The sequence below is a fragment of the Nomascus leucogenys genome, chromosome 16, assembly GCF_006542625.1.
Source record: "Nomascus leucogenys isolate Asia chromosome 16, Asia_NLE_v1, whole genome shotgun sequence".
NCBI lineage: Eukaryota > Metazoa > Chordata > Mammalia > Primates > Hylobatidae > Nomascus > Nomascus leucogenys.
Window position 1 is genome coordinate 10,130,899 of NC_044396.1, and position 15,342 is coordinate 10,146,240.

A 15,342-nucleotide genomic window follows, 5' to 3' on the forward strand; every position below is an offset into this window, starting at 1 on the left:
CTGTATTTAAAAGTACCTAGCACAGGACAAGATTAGCTATTATTGGGGTATAATTTGTGAAAGGAAAATAAAATCTCAGGATCCCAAATCACTATGCCAAAAGGAAAAAAATTAAGCTGAAAGCTGAGTAATGCAAGAAACTGCCTTTGCTTTTGTTCCTAAGCAGATAGCTACAGATAAAAGGTTAAATATCTGCATAAGTAGCTACTCTATGTTTGCCTTATCTTATGTAAAGTGTTGATTTACTGAGCACTAGAGGAATATATAATTGACTATTCCCCTACCTGCTCCTTTTCTCTTGCAACATGTGGATTCAGTAATGTGACCATGCCCTCCCTCTCTCCCCTTTAAATACTGAAGCCCTCAAAATCATCTTTGGAAAAAGGCACAGACCACAGATTGTGCCTGTGATTTTGTGTTCCTTTTTTCCAGGCATGTCCTTAACCTTGGCAAAATAAACTTTTAAATTGATTGGGACTTGTCTCAGATACTTTTTGGTTTACAGGTTCAACGAATGTTTAAGGAACAAATGAGACTTCCCAAACCTCAGAGATGTCATCTGCAACTTGGAAAATGCTCACCATTTTTGTCTGATCATTTGAGTGCAGATCAAAACTGAGGCCATCTGCCTAGCCCATCGGTCCTCAGTGTATTTGATTGTAATAATACATAACACAGTGCACACTGAATAGGGCTCTACCATTTACAACACCTGTTCACTCATCTACTTTCTGCATATAAAATCCCCATTTTACAGATGAGGCAACTGAGGCTCAGAGAGCACAAAGGATTTGCTCAAGATTGTACAACTAGAGTCAGCTCCTCTTCCTCCTATGAAGGCTGCCTTCAGAGTTTCACCTATTTTAGGTGAGTGCCAATTGCAAGGTAGGTTTACCTGGCCAGGCTGGACTGTGGAGGTGGCCACCAGAAAATGGTTTACTTTAAAAGAGGAATTTATAATTCCCAACATGCAGAGGAGTGAAATGAGCAAGAGGTTTGGAATTAGCATCCAACTATCTCTTGGCTATTTGTTTTTCAAGTGACTCACTTAGCAAGTTCCTTAACCTGTAAAAAGAGAGTGGCAGGAGTGTGCTGCCTGCCTCCTGGGGCTTTCAGCGATAACATAAGGGAAAGTGCTTTATAAATGTTAGTTACTACGGTCTTTACCGTGCAGTTGATAAAGAGGCCCTGGGGCCTCTTCAACCTTTCAAGATGGCTGCTGAGTCTGCTGAGCAAAGCCTGGCAGTGCAGTGCAGTGAGAGACAGCAGCCCTGTCTCCTGCAGAGTGGATGGGGGTACTCACAGAGGATTCATTTCTCAGGCCACAGGAACAAATGGATAATGCTGATGTTTTCTTAGAGCTTCCAGATTATAACAAAGAAGATGAAGGGAGGAAAAGTCCAAACTGCCTTTTCATTTTGCTGCCTTGCCATAAAGCACACAGAGATGGTTTTTCCATGGACGAGTCCACATTGGTATATTCTATTCGACACCAGGATCGCAGCGGGGGGCGGGGGGGGCAGGGGGCGGTCAGTCCCATTATGTAGCTCCTCAGCCTTATCATGTTATCTTTCCATTTTCTGACAAATACAGAATGCTTATAAAAAGAACCCCTCCATTAAAATTTTCCAACACAAATGAATAAACTGTCAAAATGGTTACAGAACCAGTTTCCCTTTTAATATTTTCAGGAAAGGGGAAACATAAATTCTGCAGAAGTCATTTAAAGTCATAAACCTTGAAAATGTTTGCAGTGTGTTCTGCTGATTGAAGTGATCCAGCTGACTTAGGCCACAACACACCACAACACGGCCTCTGCAGTGCCAGGGAAATGGCACTTCTGAATACTTTCCAAGTGGCATTGCAAGGAAAAAGGTTCTTTTCTTCTTCATGGCATTGATTTCTTAAGTAAATCTTTTGATTCTGGAGTCAAGAACAAATGAGATCTCTGTGCTTTTTGAAGTTAGTTCTCAGCAGGGGATTTTGTTTAATATACATCAATAGCACATTGTTCTTCCCTGGGGCCTATATCTTAGAGGTCTAGAATATGTCACATTCTGAGAACCCCCTCCTGGGTGCCCTCTCCTGGGGAGTTGGTGCAGAGTCTGGCTTTGAAGCTCATTCTCCACTCTGCTCTAGGAAAAGATATTTTACATTTTACAAATAGATATTTACATATAGATAATTTACAAATAGATATTTAAAAATATGTTATTTCCTTTTATTTCCCCACCAAAGATTCATGGTAGCTGGAGGGGACAGGGACCACTGGGAATGGACAAGTCAGGGTGGGACACTGTTTACCAAATCAGGATGCGAGTTTCCTAGATTGGGCTGCTGGCCCCCTGCCCTCCTGGAGGAGGAAGGAACAAAAAGGCAGCCACAGAGGCAGGAAACTGGGGAGAATGCAGGCTGACCTGCTGAGAAGAGTGGGGCAGCAGCAGGGATAGAGATAACTGGAAAGTGCGTGGGAAGGAAGGGAGAGAGAAGCCCTGTGGAAAAGAGGGTTAGAAAGCAAAAGAGGGAAGAAAGCTTCCAACATAGAAGAATGCAGCTCAGGGGCTCTGAGAGGCATCATCCTGCAGAAAGAGTTGGCAGGTGAGGAGTGGCCCCTACAATTTTAACCGGGGGGGGAGCTACCAGGAACACACCTTGGTCCTTTGTATACGCTGGACCTCTTTGTCAGCTGAGAAAACATCCTCTGCCAGCACCACCATGGGGCAAAAATGCCTTGGTATTCCACACCATCCAAGGAGAGATTATGTTACTTTTTCTGCCCTTCCATTCCTATCCCTACTCCAACTCATGAATTCCAACTTAGGGAATTCCAGGGCAGCTCCACATGCTGAAGAAAAACTCTGTCTATCTACTCTTCCTCATTCTGTGGTTTGGGCTTACGTGTCCCTTCCCCAGGGCAATCTCCCTGAGCACCCAGGCCTAGATCAGGTCCTGGGGTTGCACACTCCTTCATGTCCTGAATTCTCCCTCCATTACACCGTGACAACTATAGTTACTTATTTGTATAATTATATATTTAATGTCTGTCTCTGCTGGGTGCTCATGCCTGTAATCCCAGCACTTTGGGAGGTTGAGGCAGGAGGATCGCTTGAGGCCAGGAGTTTCAGATCAGCCTGGGCAACATGGCGAAACCTTGTCTCTACAAATAGTTGAAAAATAAGCCAGGCATGGTGGTGCACACCTGTAGTCCCAGCTACTCATGAGGCTAAGGCAAGAGGATCACCTAAGCCCAGGAGTTCGAGGTTACAGTGAGCTGTGATCACGCCACTGCACTACAGCCTGGGTGACAGAGCATGACCCTGTCTCTAAAAGATCAATAAATAAAAATATGTGTCCCTTGGCCAAAGTGTAAGCCCCTGGAGCACGTTGTGTTTATCTTGGCCTTTGTTGAAAACCCATTGCCAGCACAGTACCTGGGACATAGTAACACAGAATGAACACTTGAAGATGAATGAATGAATTCTAATGGTTCCTCTAGAAGAGTGACAAAGGAGCAGGACTTACTGCACAACTTCTTCTGGAACACGGAGGTCAGCGTCTCAATCTGGCTGAAATTGGCCACCAGGAAGACATGGTCCTCGTGGGGCTCACTCCCAATGGCCTTCAAGGTGTTGAAGTCTACCTGGCCCACACCAATGGCAAAGATTAGGATGCCTGTGTCCCGTGCCTTAGCAGCCACCTCGGCCACGGAGTCCTGAGGTCTCCCATCCGTCACGATCATTATGACCCGTGGCACGTTCTCCCTCAGGGGCCGGGCCCCCTCTGCTTCTGAGAATGCGATGTTCAGGGCATACTGGATGGCCAGCCCTGTCATGGTGCCCGTGGACAGATGCCGCATCCTCTTGACAGCACGCTCCACCTCGGACTTCCTCTTGAAGGTCTTGAGGGAGAACTCATTCTTGACAGTGCTGCCATATTGGAGCAGGCCCACTCGGGTGACATCAGGACCAATGTCCAAGAATTGCAAGATGTCCACGATGAACTCCTTGACCTTTGCATAGTCATGGGTGTTGACACTGCGGGAGCTGTCAATGATGAAAACCAGGTCTGCCCGCTTGTTCTCACAGGAGCTCTCTGGGGAAAGAGGAGAGGTCAAATACATTAGAAGAGAGGCCAGGTGTGGTGGCTCACACCTGTAATCCCAGCACTTTGGGAGGCGGGTGGATCACCTGAAGTCAAAAGTTCGAGACCAGCCTGGTCAACACTGTAAAACCCTGTCTCTACTAAAAACACAAAAATTAGCGGGGTGTAGTGGCGGGCACCTGTATTCCCAGCTACTCGAGAGGCTGAGGCAAGAGAATCACTTGAACCCAGGAAGCACAGGTTGCAGTGAGCCAAGAGAGTGCCATTGAACTCCAGCCTGGGCAACAAAAGCGAGATTGCGTTAAAAAAATAAAAATAAGAATAAAAACATTAAAAGAGAGTTAAGGACCAAGGGCAGACCGGCTATTGTTGGAAATCCTGGGGCTGATGATCACCTTTGAAACCTCCTTCATCAATTTTCCTCCTCAATCATGAAAGTTATAAGGGTATATTTGTGCATGGCTGGAAGATCATGACTACTGGCTATAATCAGATAGCAATCCTTTTTGCAAGATAAATGAACATATTAGTTTCTAGAAAGTCGCCAATGCAGTTTTTATGTAACCAAACACCTGATCAGGGTCAAAATTATTTTATTCTTTACTGCATGACACATAAGCTTGGCTGGGCACTGCAGAGAATATAACAGAAACTTAGGACAGGGTCCAAAGTTAAGGAGCTTCCAGTTTACCTGGGGAGAATTAACTAATAAAACCATGAAAGAATAACTGGCATGAAAACTGTGTCGTCCTGACAATAGCTGCTAAGAGAATAGGGATATGAATGGGCTGGGGTCAAGGAGATGGGACGTGAGCTGACCTTGTAGATGCATGGTGTTTGGATTAGAGAGAAGGAGCACATGGAGCAGATCACATGAACCAAAGCCCAAGATGGAATGAATGTGGTGGGTAACAGAATAAGTGATGAGACTTTGTAGTAGTGGGAATACTAGGAGTTGCAGGCAGGAATTAGTTGGACAGATGGCCTCAAGCCAGTTTAAAAAGATCTTTCCTTTCAGACTGAGAAATATGTACATGATGCCACCAGTGAGGGGCATCTTAGCATCATATTATGTAACTCACCTCTCCCATAGGGAAGTTACATGATGAAAAGTCAACAGAGTCTGGCAGTAGTTTGCAAGATGGATGGTCTACACAATTTCTGGACTAATCTCATTGAGAGGGGGACTCAGATCTAATCCTAGGACAGTAGTGGAAATGGAGAAAAGGGGACCTGACTAAGAAATATTTCAACAAAGGACACAGTTAAATTGGAAAAAGGCAAATGTTAAGTCCCTTACCACCGTGACTACCATAATTATGCCTTAAGCATCTAAGCAAGAAGGCTGTAAAAGGTTTGAGTCCATAGACAAACTCATCCCTTTTGTGTTTCTAGTATGAGGATAATATTGGATGAGATGAGAGGCCTCCAGCTTCAGTGGGTGGAGGCTGGGCATTCCTGTTGGAGTTTCTCGGATATTCTGAGCTACTGCCTTTCACCAGGGCGAGTCCCTCCTCCCCCGTTCTCTACTCCCTTCCCGGACTTTGCAGCTGAATCAGGATTTGAAAGGGATTAGAAAAGGGATCCTAAATGCTTGCCCTAAATCCTAATCACCACAGCTGCAAGAAAGAGAGAGAAAGCCAAAATGAAACAGTAAAGCTAGTCATAAAAATGAGAAGTGGGAAAAGCCCGTAAAGTCATCCTGTCCAGGCCAGCTTGCCAGGCTGTGACTTGTCCCCGAGTGCCTGCACACACACCTCATCCTTGCTGCCTCACAAGTCTAATAATTTTAGGGGAGGAGGCACCCCCAAACACCAGTAGCCTGGCAAGAAACCAATCTTCTGACATACCCATGCATAACCCTGAGGGCTGGGTGAGTCCAGGGTGAGTGTCTCAAAACAGAGGCCCCAGAAAGTGAGCCTTTGAGGGCTCAGCGATAAGATCTATATGAAACCTAACATTTCCAGAGCACTTGGTCACTATGGTGTCATTTGATTTTCAGAACAAGTTTTTGAGAAAGGATCAGGAAGCATCATACCCATTGCATAGATGAGAACATGGGAGCACTGACAGTTTGAAATCTTTCATAATTTAGAAAAAGAAAAAAATATACAGAGGTGCAACCAATATCCACCTCGTTGGGCAGCTGTAAGAATTTAAGGAAATGGTGTAATGAAGGATCCAGCACTTGGAAACTCCCGACGTGTGTTGGCTGCATGTATAGGCTCTCCCCGCCCCTCCATCAGCCCTCACTCGTGTCCAGCCCTAGGCTGGGTAGGGGCAGGGTTGCAGCTATGGCTGTGTGGTTGGTGCTGCACACAGGCACCTGCCCAAGGAGGTGAGAGGAACTGAAATCCAGTCAAGCCCTGAGCCCCAGGGGCTGAGTCCACCCTAAGAGGCACCTTAAGGGGGTGCTTTTCAGCCAGGTGCAGTGGCTCACGCCTGTAATCCCAGCACTTTGGGAAGCCGAGGCGGGTGGATCACAAGGTCAAGAGATCAAGACCATCTTGGCTAACATGGTGAAGCCCCATCTCTACTAAAAATACAAAAAATTAGTCAGGCATGGTGGCACGCACCTGTAGTCCCAGCTACTTGGGAGGCTGAGGAGGGAGAATCACTTGAACCCAGGAGGCGGAGGTTGCAGTGAGCTGAGATGGCGCCACTGCACTCCAGCCCAGGCGACAGTGCAAGACCCCGTCTCAGAAAAAAAAAAAAAAAAAAAGGCAGGAGTGCTTTTCCAATTTTCATGAAGGCTCCTATGGTTTAGTATATAGCCCTGGGTTGGGGCAGTAGATGATGGATCTGCAGATCCCAGGAAGGAGGACAAGGGGGAGCATTCCCAAGACCCAGGCAGGCCCTCTCCAAGAGCCACACCTGCCCGACCCTTCATGTCTGAACTTACTGCAGGGAGAATGTGACCCAATAATCTTTACCTGCTGAAAAGAGGGGCCAGGCTTAGACCCTGCCATGGAGGAGGATGTTAATTAAGGCACCTTTGAAGGGAGCGAAATTCACACAAGACTCGCACTCTGAGAACTCTCTTCCTTTGGAGATCTTTGGAAGTAGTGGAGCTTCCCTGGATTGGGCCTTTACTATGGGTCTTAGTCATGGTGTCAATATCTATCCAAGCATCACAATCAATTTAAAGGGAAGCCTGGAAGTTCCATGGAGAATTGTGTGCTAAACTGGATTCTTTCCCTTCAAAACAAATGGGTAGTTTCCACAACACCTGCACATGTACAAAAACACCACAAAGGTTCAAAATGTTGTTGGAGGTTCCAAGAAAGCTGTAATTCTGAGTTGAAAACACCAAGTCCTGGCAGCCCAAGTAACTGAATTTTCTTCAAAATGTGTCCTTGGGTCCCTTGAGGGCTCAGAACCACAGTCTCATAGCTTGTCCCTGAAAGGGCTAGTTCAATGGTTCTCAAACTCAAGTGTGCATCTCAATTCTCTAGAGGACTTGTTAAAAACTAAGACCAGGCCAAGCGCACAGTGGCTCATGCCTGTAATCCCAGCACTTTGGGAGGCCAAGGAAGGCGGATCACCTGAGGTTGAGAGTTCAAGACCAGCCTGACCAACATGGAGAAACCCCATCTCTACTAAAAAAAATAATAATAGTAATAATACAAAATTAGCTGGGTGTGGTGGTGCATGCCCATAATCCCAGCTATTCAGGAGGCTGAGGCAGGAGAATCGCTTGAACCTGGGAGGTGGAGGTTGCTGTGAGCCAAGATCGTGCCATTGCACTCCAGCCTGGGCAACAAGAGTAGAACTCTGTCTCAAAAAAGACAAAAACAAAAACAAAAACAAAACAAAACAAAACTAAGACCAGTGCACCACAACCCCAGAGCTTCTGATTCTGTAGGTTTCCATTTCTAACAAGTTCCCTGGTGAAGTCAATGTTACTGGTCTAGGGACACACACAGATCAAAGAAATAGAGAGCTCTCTGGAGAAAAGAAGTTCTATAAAGTCTTAAACTTGTTATCTCACTGGGAATTCCCCAAGGTTAGGAAACTTGTCTCATATATCTTTGTAGGCACGCAGTTGGAAACACAGAAAGTCTTCATTCAACATCTGTGAATTAAATGGAATTCTGGTGGAAGCAAGTCTTCAGGTAAAAGAGATTGAATCAGAGCAGTTAGTTCAAAAAGATGACGACAAACATGAAGCCAAAAAGTTCTAGAGGAGGTGCGGTCCTGCTAATGGAGTCATAGATTCTAGGACCCAAATCTTTGCCATTTTATGAAGGACCATAACCACTTCTTAAGTTCGATTCATGGAATTATAGACTAGTAGAATCTTAGAGGTGGAGGGGTCCCAACAGAGTCCAAGTCACTCACTTTATAGAAAGGAAAACTGAGGCCTAGAGAGTTGACTCTATCTCTGCAAGGCCCTCATGGCTCACCATGGTCAGACCTGATGCCCTTTCCATCGTCTCATGGCAGGCACCCTTAGGAAATTATCAATACAGCCAGCATTATGATAGGAGCTTTGCAAATATGTGGGAACACTCTAAAACATTTGCTGTGAAAAGCTTCACAGTTTCTCCACATGGGAACTGTTGAGAGATGTTTCCAGGAAATGGATTTCCTTAGTGTGTGTTCTTCTTATGCTGACAATTGGTTCTGATGAAGGACATCCTGTCTCCTTGGCCTGGGAGAAGAACATACAATGAACTTCCTTCTGGCCTCTCATGACAGGGTTTTCAACCACAGTTGGAAGACGGTTTGTGGGCCCATAATAAAACGTCATCCGTCTAACTATAAAGTGATGATCTGGACTCTGTTAACAGCTCTTCCAGTACTGTCAGCTTGACTCCAAAGTCCATGTATTGGGCAAATGAGTGTCTTTTACTCTTCCAGAGAAAGGGAACTGAGCCAGGACAATTTTCAGCAACATTCCTACTCCAGCAGAATGACAATGTGCAACATCAGAACTATTTCCTTCTCTCAAGATTGCAGCCTTGTCACTAATCAGCCTCTCTCCTGTTCTGGCTAAATTCAATCATGGCCATGTAATTATACTGTAAATATTTGGTGCCATCTGCATGGGGAAGTTAGGACACACTTGGAGAAGGAATGAATATGAATCTCCATGACAAGGGTAAAATCATTTCATCTGGAGACCAAAGGGGGCTCTGAAATCCTAAGTGAATCAGTATTAGAGTCCTATGATCCCATGCAAGCCCAGCCTCTGCCACTTTCTGTCCAAATGATCTTGAGCCTCTCCTTAACCTGTGTGACCCTCAGTCTCTTCCTCTGCAAAATAGGGATAATAATGCCTTACAATGCTGTTGTGAGACTCAAAAGAGAAAATAATCATAATTTATAGCTAATATTTACTGAGCACTTAATTAGTGCCAGGCCTTGTTCTGAATGCTTTACAGGTGTTGGCTTGTTTATTCTTCACACACACCTTAGAAAGTAGGAAAGAACACACCTTAGAAAGTAGGTGTTGTTACTGTTCTTCTTTAATAGATGAGGACAGTGAGTCTAGAGAGGTTAGATAACTTGCTCGAGTTCTCCTATCTAGTGTAAAAGTGAACTAAATATGGCCTGAGAATGACTCCATGCTTCTATATTTCAGTCTTTGTGGAAAAACTGCAACCAAGCTTAATAAGTAGACAAGATTGAAAACCTAACTTAGGAGTATGCACCTGTAACAATAGCTGAGTCTTGGCCAATCCCAGCGGCCGTACTTCAACCATTCGTACACTGCTGAGTGTTCAAACTGTGTTCAGATAAGACAAACGCCAGCCTGTACCCAGTCCATCCATTGTGTACCTCACTTTTGATTTCTGTACGTCATTTCCCTTTTTTTGTCTATAAATCTTCCACCATGTGGCTGTACTGGAGTCTCTGTGAATCTGCTGTGATTCTGGGTGCTGCCCGATTCACAAATTGTTCATTGCTCAGTTAAACTCCTTTAAATTTAATTTGGTTGAGTTTTTTCTTTTATCACTAGGAAGTAGAGGAGCTGGGATCTGAACCCATCATGATGGCTCCGTAGTCTGCACTCTTAATGACCAAGCTATATTCATGATGAATATGAAATGATTTTGTCCTTTTAGATCTGCCATTTCCAGAATATTCAAGATGCACCAGTGTTGGACTGGCTCTCTGGGGTCAGTTCTTTCCTTGCCTGGACTCAGAACCTGAGAGCTATGGCCCAAACTTGCCTACCTCCTGCCAAGTGCTAAAAAAAAAAACAAAAAAAAACACTTAATAATATGATGAAAACAGATGCTTGCCTCCCTGGATAGCAGCAGCCTAGTAAATTAAGCCACTGATGGTTCCCATTCTCACTCCTCGACAAGTGCTTATGGAGAGTTCAGTAGGGGCAAAGGCCAGGGGGAGAATGAAGGATGGGACAGATGTGACGGAAAGTGGGAGGTCACCGATCTTTGAGAGGCTGTGGGGAATAGAAGGACTACAGTCTGGACAGTAGTCAAATACCCAGGAAAATTGATTTCAGAAAATGTGATGTTCCATATCAATTCCCAGCAAAGTTCCCATGAGCAGATGGTTTGTGGGCACTTAACAAGAGAACCGTGAAAAATGTAATAATACAAGTGAAAAAAAACTGTAACAGTTTCTAGGACAGTGGAAGAGTGAAGGGATTAGGGAACTAGAGTATGATTTCCAGCCCGCATTAAAGGCCTACTTGAAGGCTGCAATTATGAAATTTACATGAGACCAATCCAGGTGGTTGCATGTTTTGCTACAGCCACATTCAGCTACACAGATATGGGGGGAAGGCTGGCAAAAGTTGAATTTAACAAGGGTTATCATGTAGCCAAACGAGAATGATGAATCAGTAAAGGGGCAAAGGTAGTTGACAGTAACTGCAGTGATTCCCTATGGAATTAAAGCTGGGGAAGCAGGAAATAGAGGAATTGAGGTGAAAGACAGTGAAAAAATAGCAGGATCAATTAACTGGAAGTCCAGATAAGGTCACAGAATTGTTGGAGTTGGAATACTAGTAAGGGTAAGCTGGGAAGATAGGAGGTTTAAACTGAGATTATGGCAGGATTAAAGTTACTGTAATTATAGGGTCAAGATAAGAGAAGAGGGTGGCTGAAATCTAGCTGAGAACAGTAGCTCATGCCTGTAATCCCCACACTTTGGGACTTTGGGAGGCCAAGGCGGGTGGATCACTTGAGGTTAGGAGTTCGAGATCAGCCTGGCCAATATGGTGAAACCCCGTCTCTACTAAAAATACAAATATTAGCCAGGCGTGGTGGCAGGCGCTTATTATCCCAGCTACTTGAGAAGCTGAAGCAGGAGAATCGCTTGAACCCGGGAGGCTAGACGTAGCAGTGAGCTGAGATTGTGCCACTACACTCCAATATGGGCAACAAAGCGAGACTCCATCTCAAAAAAAAAAACAAAAAAAAAAAACAAAAGAGAGACAGAGAGAGAGAGAAGTGAGTGGCTGAGACCTGGTGGAAGACAAGAATATTGGAGAAAAGAATCTCAAAGCTATTAAAGGATGATTCATGATTCATGTGGATCTTGAAATCACCAACAGTTATGACAAGGGTAATGCTAGACAGAGTGGCAGTAAGCCAAGAGCTAAAACTGTTCTTAGAACTAGGAATAACCAGAGGATTTTAAAAATTACCTAAGGGTGACCCAAAACACTATGAAGCATGATTAAAAACATGATTAAAATTTCCTAAAGGGACAGAGAAAAAACTAGCTCACCAAGAGTTTCAAAGGGACACTGGGGAGAAAAATTAAAGCTGTTTTATGATGAGAGAAGAACAGAGAGACAGCAAGCCATGATCATAATGAGCTAGCAGGAGTTTAAGAAAGAAAGAAAAAAAAGGGCGTGCAAAATGTATGTTTTATTCCTAGATGGAACAGATCAAGAGGATCCACGGAACTCTACAGTATGGATCTCAGCGAGGCAAATGACTGACCCTAATAAGGCAGATTCCCTGTATGCAGAACAATTAGGTAGAACTCTTAGGTTGTGAGCCAGTCATTCAACATACCTATTGTATGTCAGGGCCTGGGGATACAAAGGAAGGAAAAGACTCCTGACTGTGTAAAGGACACAAATAATAACGGGATACAATGAAGCAGGCAGACCAAAAAGATACAGTGTGCTGTTGTTGATAAATATAAACATATCAAGCCAGTCTGGAAGGAGGTCTCTAACGATACGTGCTAAGAGAGAGAAGGACAGTGAGGGAGTGGTTGACTACCTCTTGGTAGAGAAGGAGAGGGGTAATGGTTGACTATCTCAGGCTCTACGGCAAGCTTAACAATGCCATTTTTTTCAGTCCCTGGCAGACATTGTTAATCAATTCTGGCCCTGTCCCCCTCAGCCTGGATCCTTTCAACATGGCACTTTGAGTACCAATAAACAATCTGTCAGAACTGGCATATGAAATAGAATCCTTCTACCAATATGGTCTTAGAGCCTGGTGCTCCGCAACAAAGATTAAAGTACTCAATTTTACCCATGTCTGAAAAAGTGAATAAAGGTAAACTAGCTAATCATATGAGACCATGTCTGACTATAAGGGCTAACATTCTTTTTCAGTAAGAAATAAGGGCAGGCAGACAAGGCTGGCCATGTCAAGGGTCAGCACATGAGCTTCCAGGTAAAACCGCATTCATGACGGAGGGCTGCCAGGTGGGCATGGGGTCAGAGCAGAACAAATAGAAAGATTGTAAGGGATATTCTCATCAAACTGTGAAAGCGGTATGGATCCTCCACTATAAGAATATAAAACTAGCACACCAGAATACAAGGAAATTGCATCCAATAGGCCAGCAGTCCCCAACCTTTTTGGTACTAGGGACTGGTTTAATGGAAGACAAATTTTCCAGGGACAGAGTGGGGAAGAGGGGGACTGTTTCACCTCAGATCATCAGCCATTAGTTAGATTTTCATAAGGAGTGTGCAACCTAGATCCCTCGCATGCACAATTCACAATGGGGTTTGCGCTCGTATGAGAATGGAATATCACCACTGATCTCACAGGAGGTGGAGCTCAGGTGGTAATGCTCACCTGCCATTCACTTCCTGCTGTGCGGCCTGGTTCCTAACAGGCCATGGACTGATATCGGTCCACAGCATGGGGCTTGGGAACCCCGGCTATATGCATTTTATTTATGAGACTTGAACTACATGGGCTTGTCAAAGACAGACAGAGACAGATGGACTGAGAGCAAAGACGACCGTGCGACACAGCACTGGGATCCCACCCATCACTGTGCTCCCTCAGGGGCATGTCCACAGACACCTGTGATGCGGCCCCTGAGCCTCCTCAGGTGCTTCTGTCCCTGTGTGCCACCAGACTGTGACCAGCTCTCGGTGCTTAAGGGTAATTGAAAGGCTATTTCAGATGTAATTTAGACTATATTTGTTTTTTACCCCAGTGTGACTTCCCCTGCAGTCCCCTGCATTTAGGGCACTTGATTAAGGCACCATGGTCCTTGTCCAGGAAATAATCAATTCTCCCCTCTCCAATTCCCTTATTAGTCAGTCGCCAGCTGTGGCATTGCATCAGGCCTGACACTGTAGAATACAGTTGATGAGCTAGGGCTTTCTTTGACTCAGTCGTGCTCTATTCACATTTTCTGAAAAAACCGCTGGGGAATATTCTGAAAACTTGCTTCTACTATATTAGGGAGACACCCTGGATGACTTAATGGGTCTAAGACATATTGTGAACTCATTAGCAAATCATTTCCCAATTGGTAACATTTTCCAAACATTTCTGCAAATTCTGGAGGCATTTGTGGTTCTCCCTACACCACTGCATACAATGCTGGGAGGAACTGTTAATAAGCTGAGTAACAGAGTCAGGCCCAGAAAGGGTTTCTGAGGGATGGAATAATGAGTAGAAACTAATAAGATGAAGTATAATTGGTAAAAATGTCAAGCCCTGCATGTAGAGTTCGAAATCAACTGCATAAACCAGAGGAAGGGAGACAGCTGGTCACATGATAAAATCTGGAGCCAGGATGGCAAGTCCAAGCCTTGCATGTCACCCCAGTGTCCCCAGCCCTGGCACCCGTGGCTGACACTCCTAATCAGTCCTGGTCTCAGAATCAAAGTTCAACCACAGGATTCCTCTTGAAACAGCACCCCGATTTCCCATCACCCATAGACTGGAGGGAGCTTATGAAAAGAAACCGATTTGTCCTCCAGATGTCACTTTCCAATCACTCCCATTAGACTCCTCCCAACCTTATGCCCCAGTCATCTCATCAATGGCTTTCCCAGAGAGAGACTCTCCTGACAAAAATGAACTTTAATCTTCCCCTTTCTACCAGAACTTTCCCATGAATGAATATTTTAGTGAGTTTCATTATCTGAGTCCCAAGAACCGGAAATGACAGCTTTAAATTCCTAGTATCGGGCTGGGCGCAGTGGCTCACGCCTGTAATGTCAGCACTTTGGGAGGCTGAGGTGGGCAGATCACCTGAGGTCAGGAGTTCGAGACCAGCCTGACCAACATGGCAAAACCCCATCTCTACTAAAAATGCAAAAATTAGCCAGGCATGGCGGTGTGCTCCTATAATCCCAGCTACTCAGGAGGTTGAGGCAGGAGAATCGCTTGAACACGGAAGGCAGGGGTTGCAATGAGCAGAGATCATACCACTGCATGACAGCCTGGGCAACAGAGCAAAACTCTGTCTCATAAATAAATACATACATATCTACATACATACATATATAAACTCCCAGTATCCATGAGTCTCAGGGAGCTATTCCATCAAAGCAATTTCTTCAAAAGCCACCATCCTAAGGGTCACTAATGGTAAGGTTGCTGATGTTCAGGAGAGAATGAACTCATAAACTCAGCCTTCTCCACCAGCCACCACTCCCTGCCCTATACCTTATACCCCAACAATGTCACACTGCCTGTCTGTAGTCCCTACACAGCGCCCTCTCTGCCAGGGATGCCCTCTGCTCCCTGTTCAGCTTAAGACTCAGCCCTATGGTCACCTATTTTGAAAACCTTTCCTTAACGGGCCATTCTCCACTGGCCTCAATGGCCTTCCTCTGAGCCCCAACACTCCCTGCTTACCTCTGTCTGAGCGTCTTCCACCAATATCTCACACATGCAGCTACCTGGCCACAAGCAGTATCTTCTATGAATCCCTAGTACCCGGCCTAGTGCCAGGCACCTGGCTGCCTGTCTGGGTCCTTGCTTATTCCCTTTGGTGTGTACATGAGCTTCCAGGTAAAGCTTATGGGTGGGGGGTGTGGGAGGG

The 15,342-nt window shown here is 45.1% G+C and overlaps 1 protein-coding gene across 1 annotated transcript in view; it reads right to left on the bottom strand.

The window, feature by feature from the left end:
* Positions 1 to 15,342, bottom strand: part of MATN2 (matrilin 2) — a 146,191-nt gene that overhangs the window by 101,358 nt on the left and 29,491 nt on the right. Inside the window, exon 2 of the mRNA XM_004090737.3 lies at positions 3,523 to 4,092. Coding sequence (XP_004090785.2) covers positions 3,523 to 4,092 — 570 coding nt within the window. The remainder of the gene's footprint in view (positions 1 to 3,522; positions 4,093 to 15,342) is intronic.